The following is a 12,058-nucleotide window of genomic DNA, read 5'->3' as shown; positions in this document are numbered from 1 at the left end:
GAGAAATATTGAGATAATAATTTTTGACATTCCGTCCTAAATCCTAGCCATGAATTGAACTTAAAGCAAGACTGATACTTCAAATACAAACAACTGGTTGATTTATCTGAATATGGGTTAATTACATTATCATGACAATGTGCCATAGATAAAATCTGTATCTATATTAACCTAGATTCAGATACAGGGCATTCAAACATCCTTAGGCTTCACCAATTTGCTTTTCTGCTCTTCGATAGCACCTGTAAAAATTTTCTTTGAGAAAAAGATTTACTTAAAAACCAAAAGTTCAAAAGCTTTTATTCCCAAATTTTGAAATTTTGAAATTTTAAACAAAACAGCTTTCATATGATTCAAGTGGCTATTTTTTGAGTCAAGACAAGACCCTGAAGAACAGAAAATTAAATTGGTGTGACCTAAACAGTAAAACAAATGAAGTTTTTAATTTTCCTTGAAAAAATAGGAAGTTGTTTAGCATCAACAGTTGTTGTAAGTGGAGTGGAGTAGAGTTTTAAGGTCAATAACAATGCCAAGTACATTCTATACAATACAGTGTTTATTTTGTATTGTAAAATTATATTTAGATTTACATATTTTAGGTTTTATTTATATTATTTATACAGTGTATATTTTTGCTCCAGTTTTCTATGTATTTCACATTTTTATATATACACTTACATTTTATGTTGGAATATATTGTTGTCACCCTTGTCCGACTGGTGTCTGGTCAAGAGCTTTTGAGACTTCTTTTTCAAAAACTTGTTGGGATCACAATTTAGAGTCATTTTGAGATTTAAAAAACAAACTTGCCAGGATTGCCCGCCTATTTCTAATTAGTAGCCCAATGATATTTTTCAGATTAACTGTTACCGAAACCTTGCAAGCGATCTACAAATGAGAATTTTTTAGATGTTTTTCCTCCAAGCTCCACAAATTGTTCAGATATTGGTATATCCATAACCAATATCTATAGTCAGATTCGTCCATCAATTTTATGAACATATAATGCTTAACGGCTGCTTCTGGTGGACATATATTCATTGCCTCACAATGGTGTGTTTATGATGCGAAAACAATCTGCTAATTTTATTTAATGATTACTTTTAAGACATCATCTAAATATAATACAGGGTACGGTAGGTAGTGTCCTTGTGTCAGGACTATTCATGAGACATTGCTGACTTGAGAAACATAATGAAGGTAGACCCACAACTACTTTCCTTTATCTCAATACAGAGTGTTCACCCCAACTAACATTTGTAAAGAAAGTTAGAGTTACAAGAATAAACATTGAAAAAATTAACAGGAAAAAAGTTGGGTTGTCTGCCTCCATATTGTATCTTTGGGGTTATCTCCCTCTAAGTATGTCCAAAAGAAAGTATACACTGAGCATTTCGTCCTGCTTCAAACAAAGTCGTTTTTCCATTGTATGCGGTATTTGGGTACAATGTCCATTTGTTTTGCCTTTTATTTGCTTAGAAATATTGAGTTTGGACGCACAAGACATGTTTAGTGTAGGGCCTAGTGTTATCACATTTTTTTAATTTAAACAAAACTTGGTCATATTTTTAGTGTGTATACGGTACTTTCTTTTGGACATTAGTATAGAACTAAATTGCAGATTTCAGGTAATGTAGGCTATGTTTAATAGTCAATTTGAGCCAGTTGTACTCTTTGCCATTCAGATTGGTTCGAATTTGTGGATTTGTTTACATTCTGTACTTTATCACCTGAAACAGGATGTTGGCCTTGAACAAGATTTATTATAATGCAAATGACATTCCTCACTTTCAACAAAACCGTCCATATTATTTTTATTTATAAGTTGTAGAATGTTTACAAGATAATTTATGTTTTATTTCATTATAATTATTATTTATGTGTGTGTCTTCAGTAAATGTATAATTGTTTTATTAGGAAAGAAATACATTTTTGAAAAAAGTGTGAAGAAAAAAAAACATTACAAATATTCAATAAAAAATATCAAAATTATGAAATCTCTAGTCTTGTTAAAAGCAGTTACCTCCCTGTTAATGTTACAACTTTTCAAACTAGTGAATGTCAGAACTCTCAATTTCATAAGGATAGAGTGGAAAACACAATGCATTTTGGTAGCTGAGCAAGTTTTGCATGATCATTATAGGCTTACCCCATTCACTGCAGACACATCAATAATTCTTCCAGAAACTTATTATCTAATAGATATCCATATTGACACTTATCTAATAAAATCAACCAATATGTATTTCTAAAAATAGAATATGGTATGTTTTTCCATTATATGGCTAAGAGTAATGACTTGATCCAGGTAGACCTACCATACCACCTACTTCACAAAATAAATAAAATGTTGACATAGCCTGCTGACTACTATACAAGATGATTACTAGTCTGGAGGGCTTCTTTTCCAGAGCAGATCGAAAAACAACTACCGGTTTTCAATATTATGTGAAATTTTAATACACACAACAATCTTTCCTTGATCCATCTGTTGGTCTGTCCTTATTCAGTTTATATTTTGTTATGTTGATTTTTTTTTTATTGTGAATATAAAACTTCACTGGAAATGATAAAACTGATTAAGAATTTAAGTATAATACTGTCATTTATCCTTGCTGGTAGACTAGTATGGATGTTCATTGTACAAATTTGTGGCAGCTAGGAGGATATGCCATCTTTTGATGGCTCTTGTCTATCTTGCATCCATGGGATTTGAAAGGGGCACATTCAAAATACCTACAGTGTCAATAATAAAAATAGGCGACTGATATTAAAAAAAACAGTGATTTAAATTTCAGTCAATCAAGGAACAGTTTTGTTTTATGTTATTATAATTTAACCACGCGGAAGCGAATTATTGAAATAAAATTAAACCATGTGTTAGTCCCGAAATGACATAGTTTGTGTCGAGTGGACGTTAAACCCCATCCCTCTCTCTCTCTCTCTATAATTCAACCCATCAAGATGTTGTTTTATATAGCGATTTCACTCCACCTGCTGATTGATTTGATTGATGCCAGTGCAAATCAGGCTTTACTAATCTCGACTCAAAAGCATAAACAGATCCGTAGATGATTTTTAACGTCCACACAGACTTGGTCATTATTTCAATAATTCACTTGCATGAAGTTGTCTTTAGCAGCAGAAGGAACTGGAAAAAACCTACGAAGTTTGCCATACGACAGTACAAGGTTGTGATGGAAACCACACCATTTGACTCAATGACAGACCTTATGATCTAAATCACACTCCTTAGACCACTTGACCATGATGCCATCGACACAGTGTTGAAAGAACAGTATGAAACAGTTTGTCAAAAATATAGCTTACGGTTTTCTGGATGTTTCGTATTGACAACAAGCAAGCCGTTTTCTTATATATTATTAGTACACATTTATTCAGTAAATATATTACAAACAGTAAAAACACAGTGACTAGATTAAATAGTCTTTTCTTAACAATAAGATTTATACATATACAGTTCTTTTATCATGAATAAAATGACAGGTTGAAAAAGTCTAAAAAGATTAAAGACTACGTTATACTTCTTCTATTAATTAAAGATTATGGACAGTCTGGTTGATACAATCTTAGGTTATATAGTTACACTTTTGCCAATTGAGACAAACCCGCAAAATAAATAAAATTAACGAGAAATTAGGATTCTACCGAGAATCAATCAGCTCTGCACGATATCGTCATAGAAAATGTAAAGTAAGAGAATATACCGATATTGCAAAACAAAAAAACATTTTCTTTAAAAATCTGAAATTATACATAATTGCTTAATGTTTGAAATGAAAAATTCTTGTATATCCACTAAAATCAACAAAAGAATGTACAAATGATACTTTTTTTTGTATCTGACATTTTTAAGGTTAAAAACCATTAAGTAAATAAATATAAAATTATCTGAATCTGTAACTCCACATTAGATCTTTTTCCCTTACATTTGGCAGGATAAAATAACTTAAATATTATGCAGTAAACACTTGACTATAAAGTCTTTTATTTTATTATGCTTTAAATTAAACATACCCTCATAAAACCCTTGAATAACCCTTTTACAGCACTACAAACAAATGGAGAATTTAATCAACAATTTTAATTTTTCTCTTGTATATTTATTATAAGTGATATTCCCAACAACAAACCATCATATACCAAAGAGCGTCTCCATTCCAAATGTATTCACGTTCTAGAGACAAAAAAGCTTTGGTGAATCAGGTTTTACCAACAGAAGACCCAAACTTATATCTTTAACTTACAAAAAATAATGATATTTTAATATTTAATAATTGCATGATGATTTTGTGGACATAGAAAGCAACATTTAAATGTACAAAGCAGTATCCCTGAAATTTCAACTGCTGAGGGATCATTAATATAAATATATAAGAGTGACTAGAGAATAACAACATCAGTAACAAAACAACTAAAACAATAACAAAACAAACAGAAATAGAACCAATCTGTATTCAGCTACTATAAAATTTATACTTTGAGATGCACAAATAATTACAAGAGTGGATCACATGATTTTCACCTGTCCCTTAATTATTTTGCTAAAACAATGGTGGTCCTTTACTGCCATATAATATTGCATTAGGAGCCAATTTCACTAACTGAAGATAACTATGGCTTTTCTTATAGATTTGTACTTAAGTATGATTTTCGGTTCTTTCGATTTCCCCATTAAATAACTCACTGATTGGATATTTTTCTATCATACATTTGTATTTTTTCTGATTTTCTATACTTATGCCATTTAGTGAAATCGACACCAGAACTGCACCCTCTCCTCTCCTCGATTTCCCCATTAAATAACTTACTGATTGGACCTAATAATGTTGTTGGGTGTTTTTTTAAAATTAAATACATGTACAATAATAGTCTGTTTTACTAAAATCACATATTGGGGTGCCACATTTTCATTTTTGGAACATCTGATGTTACTTGTACATAAATTTCTATGGCCATCAATTTTTTCAGAATTTTCTATAAGATTTTTGTGAGAATACAATATTTGGCACACCTTTTAACAATGTGATTTCCTTTTGACTATTGTTTGTCAAGCTAAAAACACGAAAATTGAATTTTGCCTTGTAAGTTCAAAATAATTTTCCCATCTTCATTAGCCTAGGACTTTTAACCCCGTTTTATTTCATTTATAAATAATTTATTTACATATAATAAACGAAACCTATCAGACTGCTTTTCATAACTCGCCAAGAACATTGATAAAATTGTTACAATAATTATATAAACAGTACACCATATTGAGACAGTCATTCTCATTGGCTAGATCTAAGATAATCGCTATGGCAACCTGAACTATGATATAAATATGGTTATTTTCAGAAAAAATGCATATAATATTTTTGTTATCTTTAAAAATTGCAATTTCCAATAAACCAGTGATTGTTGTCCCTATCACAGTTGTGATTAGAAACCACAATTACTCTAACCATGTATCTAATAAAACCATAGCAACCATCATATATCTAACCAAGCAAACAAAGAAAATCAATTTGAGAATTTTTTTTATTTAAACCACATTCCAGTAAATTGTATAAATATTAAAATGTCACACACCATAAGCAGCTCAAACACCCTCTGGTTTATATGTAAATTATTTGAAAATGTGAACATGAGATTCGCAATAACTTCTATGTTATTGTGAAAAGCTGAATATGATAAAATAATTTGGTGATGATTTCTTTTTATTTCAGTGAATTTGTGTCCTACATAGAGTACATGTTTATTTAATTACCCCTTCAATAATAATAACCTAACAATATTCACAGTAATCATTTTGGAACTAGTGTTTCAGTTTTAAGTCACTTTAAAATGTTATAATTTTTTCTACCAGAGAACACATTTGTACATGCATAAAAAAATTGGAAAAAAAATCACATGGCACACACTTTCCGAGATAAAAAAAGCAGTAGCATATAAAAACATAGCGGAATATATTATATTTATATGTATATATTTATATATTATGATTCTAAGTTTTGGACTTAGGAATGGCTATTTACATATATATCTTTAAAAAAGTGTATTCAATTGGAAGATATAGACATAATTTATGATGTTGATAAAAATTGTAAATGTATAATAAAATTAGTAAGTATTAAATCTTTATTGTAATTTATTAGATCTATCTGTTCATCAAAGTTTTCAATTCACAATCATCAACACCAGATCTTCTTAACATTTCACTTAATTCTTAATTGATGGTTTTTCTTCATCAAATCACTTTACATTTTAATTGTTTCACTTCCAAAATAAAAATCCACTTTATTGGTATAAAAATTGCTATGAATCCTTGGTTTTTCACTTTTCAATTAACGTGTAGCAACTATGTGCATAATCTAACACTTTAAGGTTTGATCCAATCTTTTCACTATTTGATCATTGTTTCACTAACACACACACAAACCTTTTCAAAGTTATCTGATCATTTCACTTCCTGACTGACAACTATAATTATTTCACTTTATCAAAACAATTTAATAAAACTCTTTTCTTTTGTACATGAAGTTTACGAAAAAAAAATGTAATCTAAAACACTTGTTGTTTATGTTTGACTGTAAACATTAGATGCTTACAGTGACAACATTCAAAATAACACAGTCATATAATACATATAAACACAGCTGACATCTGCGAAAAATGTTCATCATTGGGGTGTCAATTGAGTTTCTCGATTCCTCTTAGGAGGGGGAGGGGGTGGTTTGACTTTATTTCCGTTAGTCGCCATTTTTAAATCCAAAGGATTTTGGTAGTTGTCTAATAGTTCTGGTGGAGGAAGAGGGAGATCATTGATATCCATAATTCCTTCACAGTTCTCATATATTGGATCAATCACTTGGGGTTCTAATTTTATTTCACGAGAAGAGTCTGATGATAATCGCGTGTGTTGACTACGTTTTGGAGGAGGTGGTGCTTTCTTACCGTCTTTTTGCTTAACTACAGCATTGCCTGCGGAAGCAGAACGTCTATGATTGCGTGTATTTGGTGATTGTTGAACCGCGTGTGATACGTCAGCAGTCGAACTATTATTACCTTGTGTGCGATTCTGTGAATTTTTGTTCAGTTCTGATAAAAATGGAAGTTGATTAGGCGATGTCGGTGATTTTGGTCCACTGTTGTTGTTATTTGTAATGTACTGAGAACCTGTCGATGGATATTTCACATGGGATATTTTCGGCGGTTTCTGTTCACAAGGAGAGGTTGGTGCCTTGGGTGAAGCCTGGGCACGATTGTATGCTGGAGATTGGGGTCCATTTCTCAATACAGGAGAACCATTCATTTTAGGACCAGCATGGTTCCCATTAGCCACAGACAAGGGTGCTGGTTTGGGAATTTTGATTGGCCCTTTAGGAGCTACTGCAGGAGGTTTTTGTGCTGCTGAATTATTAGTTTGATTACGACTAGGTCCTTCAGGTCCACGTGAAAGTTGTGGACTAAGAGGAGATGACATAGGCTTTGGCTTCACTGCTGGAGGAGTAGGTGGTCCATTCTGGGATTTCTGCATAGTATTTAGAGGAGAGGAATTGCTCTGTGGTTTAGGAGCTACAGGTGGGGCTGATGGTGAAGAGGCAACTACTGGAGGTGCAGGTGGTGCCATGGCTGGTGTTTTAACGGGAGGTGGTGGGGGAGCATTTCCATTGACCTTAAGAGGAGGTTTTCCAGCAGCTGAAGGAGGTTGTGGTGGCACATTAGCACATGGAGGTCGTGTTTGTGGAAGATTCTGTGATGCAGCTTTGGCTATTGGAGATCCAGGTGGTGGAGATTGAGAAGCATGATGATGATCCTGTTGCAGTTGATGTTGAAGATTTGCATGATTTTGTTGCTGGATATTTTGTGGTAGATGTTGAGGATATCCTGCCTCTTGTGGTGAATAACCTGGAGATTGTGGTTGTTCAGTCGGATACTGAAAATGTTGTGATTGTTGATATCCTGATGCCTGATATGGGTTTTCTTCCTGTGGTGTGTGTTGTGATGGAGGTGCAGGAGGAGCGCAAGGTGGTTTGATTGGTGGTTTAGGAGGTGGGGGTTTCATATGAGTTGCAGGTACAGCTGGAGGTGGAGCTTGAGATTTGACAACCTGAGTGTAAAGTTCCTCAGGATTCTCAACTGGCGGAGGAGGAAATGGATCCTCATACACTTGTTGATATAGATCTTCATCCACAGAACCTCCATTGCTTAAGTGTCCTGCAGTGTAGAAACTCTGACCTGCTTTCAGAGCTGGCTGTTGAATAGCAGCGTAATGATTAACGTCACTAGAATTAGAATGTCGACTGCTTGTTGAAGAATAATGAGATGAAGATGAATGACCTTTGCCGAAGGATCCGCGCCGATCACGACTGTGACCACTATCTGATGACCCTCTTCTCTCTGTCAATGAAGATGCTGATCGCCGTCTTTCAGAATTGTTCATGATAACTGATCTCCTGTTCTCTTCTGAGAAATTACATTCTCCAGTTGGTGAATCAACACTAGCACTAAACATTTCAGATAACTGACGTGTGGTTTCTGTTGTCACTGGCAATTTGGCTCTGATTTTACTTCGTGGTGCAAAGCCATGTCGACCTTCTCCACTTGATGTGGAATCCTCACTTGAGTCAGTTGATGCACTTGTTATAGAGTCACGGTGCCGTAATGGAGTCAGCATTTCTTCATTTGTTGTAGGATTTATGACTGAATGAGTGTTGCTGAAAGAGACACGTTTAACCGGTGCCTTATGTTGAGGCGACTCTGAAGAAGCAGAGGCAGAGCCTTTCCTTTGCGGTACTGGCGTGGCGTCAAAGCCAACAACATCTTTAGGACTATCGCTACCTGAAGAATCACGAACTAATGACGCGTTGACTACTGTTATTATAGAATGTCGAGAACCAGGCTCAGGTATGGACATTTGACTGTCTTGTAAATTTCCCAAGTTTTTCAATAATGGTTGATCTAATATTTCTGATAACTGATTGTTTGTTTCTTCTCTCTCATCCCATGTACTGATATCTAGTAGAAGTTTATCATAATTTGTCTGAAGTTGTTTATCAAACTGAAAAATACAACAAAAAGAGAATTGTAGCAATCTTCTGAGAACATAATTAATATAATGTTTCATTTTAAATTTCACCAAGTTTTCAATACCAGAGCAAAATATTTTGCTAATAAGGGTAGATTTGTAAAATTTTGATATCAGATTATGCACAAAATTTGAAGTCGATCCTATTCCCTACACTCAGAGGTATCTGTCAAAGAGGTGCTGCAAAACATCATATCAGTCATGGCCATGCAGGTAAGATTGTTTCTAAACCTGTAGGGGCTAAGTTTATAGGATTAAAGAACAATATTGAACATTATCTTAAAATTATATATTTATGGTATGTTCAGCTGTTGATTTCACAATATAAATTGATTGTATGACATGACATTTACATATAGATTTGATCTAAAGACAAATATTACCTTGGCCATTCGAATACCAGTAATCCACCTATCTAAACAATGATCTGTCTCAGCACAGAAATAACGGATATATTTTGATGTCTTTTTCTGTATCTGTGGATGCTGGATAAAAACAGAATAAAATTTGATTTAAAAAAACAACCATCACATAACTTGAGAACTGTTTTGAGATTTTCAGATATTTTAAGAACATAAAATTAGAGTACCAGTAACTTGTTTTTTTAAAAATCCAAGCCTTCTGTTGATTACAAATTGTGTTTAATGCAGCATCATTTTGTGTGTAGTGTGGTCCTCCTGCACTTACTTCTTTTCTTCTCTCAGATCTATTTACATCTGTATGTTTACTATCATTTTTTTCAATTAAAGCAAAATAAAGGTCCACTAAACTTAATGAGTTCTTATAAGTGACTAGTGATTCATCCATGTGCCAGTAGTGTAATTACTAACCTTGAGAGCAAAAGTAAAATCAGTAGGTGAATGATATTTTTTCTTCCAGTTCAATCCGTGATAGACTTCTACAAAATCAAACTGAACCAAACAAACCAAATCCTTAGATGCCTGAAAAATACATTGATAATAGTATTCCAAGGAAAATGCAATTCATTTACAAAGCTCATACAGACCATTGCTTTTCATTTGAGGGGAGATAACTCTTTTAGGTATCTTCATGCAATTTGCATTTTTAGATATGGAACATGCCATAATGTTTTATCCCTCAATAACATTTTATCCCTCCATAATGTTTTATTCCTCCTTATCGAATTCCAAATGCCAAGGGATAGTTTACATGGCCTTACAATTTGAACACCAGGTTTCAGTTTGTTATCCCTGTATGGTTAGACATATTTTCCTTGTCAACCCTACAGGTGTCATCCCAGACAAGATAGAACCGAAGGATCTTCTCAACCCCTGCTATATTTAAATTGAATATTTTAAAGATCTATTAATTATCATAAAATAAAAAGTAACAAAAGATTTACCTTGCTAATTTTTCCTTTTGGGTTATAATACAGACCAGATGCTCTTAGAACAAAGAAATATTTCTTCCACGATTTCTTTCCGTCTGCCTTCAGATACAACATTCCTTCCACCTCAGGTGCATGTGATCCTCCTCGTGAATAGAACTCCTAAAATGAAAAATAAAAATCCAATTCCAGAAATTTTGCTACAAATTCTCAACAGTGTGTGTTTCTGTGGGTTTTTTTTTTAACAATTTGCTAGTTTTTATTACAACTTTCCAGACAAACATTCATTTCTTCAAAATTAAACACCCCTGATATAATTATTTTTCAGCCTAGGCCAAACCAAATTAAGTTCTAGTTAATCAGTGTATTGATAAAGAAATAGCTACTCAAGTCTCATGATCAAAATTTCAGAACTTGGAACTAAAAGCTTTTCAGAAGAGGAACCAAGTAGTTATTGTTTTCAAATTATTTTCCCCACCGTCTAAGACATGGTGAAGAAAACCGGAAATTTTAATACTAATATCCCCTTAGATGCGACTGTAATGAAATTAACCATGGATAAGAATTTGTGGAGGCTACAAACTTAAGGAGAAACTGATTCACACCCGTATAATTCTTGCAGATATTTCACAGAAATTAATCTTAAATCCTTATTCTCTATAAAATACTTTTAGATTCAAAGGATCTTAGGCAATGTGAATAGGGTGATCAATTTGTTACTGCTTGTCAATTCCCTAGGCGTTAATTGAAATGTCTGAACTAGTCCTCCATGTTTTGCTACCCAACATCGTAAAGACATATGGCAAGGGCCACAATGTTAATTTTGGCATAAGGTCTGGGGGGTATTACCCTCAATTTTTTTTTTTCAGGTCTGAGGCAATATTTCTGCTCATTTAGATGGATAGAATAATAGGATTAGAGATGAGTGAGACCAAAACTGTGGTAATACTTCGCTCATTAGTTTTTTTTGACGTCATTTCGATGAATGTGGGATATACCCCCACCACCACCCCAGGGACACACGCCTGGTAGAACAGAATACATCACTGACCTGTAATAATCTATCTCTTTGTCCACTGGCTAAACTAACACTCTTCTCTGATGTAGATCCATGTAATAAATATTTCTACAAAAAATAAAACAATAGCAGGAATTAATATTAATTTTGTTAAATTACACATTTGTTACAATAACATATACAACAGGTGAAATATTTCCCACAGGAAAAAGGAAATTCTTGTAATCAGACAGGGATTGTGACTTTAAGCTGAAAAACTTGAAGCATGATTCCAACAGCTTAACACATTGATTTTGTCTTCTCACTTCTACAAAAATTACTGGAAATGTGAACAAATTATCGAAAATCTAATTAGGTTTATAACAATTTGAGCTAGGAACTTATTCAACACAGCATGACAATTCAAATATGATATCCTTTAAATAACCGTAAATGTCATAATGTGAACCAGGAGCAAACGGCAAGTTAACTCATGTGTCACACATCAGAGGATGTATTATTATCAGTCGAGGAGGCTCAAAGTCACGGACGAATTAAACAAAATAAAGTAAGGGTTATTGGAATTTAACCATCATATATTATCTCAAAAGTGGTACCA

At 33.3% G+C, this 12,058-nt stretch overlaps 1 protein-coding gene across 5 annotated transcripts in view; it reads right to left on the bottom strand.

The window, feature by feature from the left end:
- Positions 1–3,374: 3,374 nt before the first annotated feature.
- LOC126831678 (ras-associated and pleckstrin homology domains-containing protein 1) overlaps positions 3,375–12,058 on the bottom strand; it is an 89,692-nt gene continuing 81,008 nt past the window's right edge. For all 5 annotated transcript variants that reach the window (XM_050562304.2, XM_050562303.2, XM_050562305.2 and 2 more), the window contains 5 exons: positions 11,494–11,568; positions 10,458–10,604; positions 9,925–10,035; positions 9,478–9,579; positions 3,375–9,067 (listed from right to left, as the gene is read on the bottom strand). In XM_050562304.2, coding sequence (XP_050418261.1) covers positions 6,686–9,067; positions 9,478–9,579; positions 9,925–10,035; positions 10,458–10,604; positions 11,494–11,568 — 2,817 coding nt within the window. In that variant the 3' untranslated portion in view covers positions 3,375–6,685. The remainder of the gene's footprint in view (positions 9,068–9,477; positions 9,580–9,924; positions 10,036–10,457; positions 10,605–11,493; positions 11,569–12,058) is intronic.

Source organism: Patella vulgata, chromosome 9 (genome assembly GCF_932274485.2).
Source record: "Patella vulgata chromosome 9, xgPatVulg1.2, whole genome shotgun sequence".
Classification (NCBI taxonomy): Eukaryota; Metazoa; Mollusca; class Gastropoda; family Patellidae; genus Patella; species Patella vulgata.
This window is presented reverse-complemented; position numbering and strand designations above follow the sequence as displayed.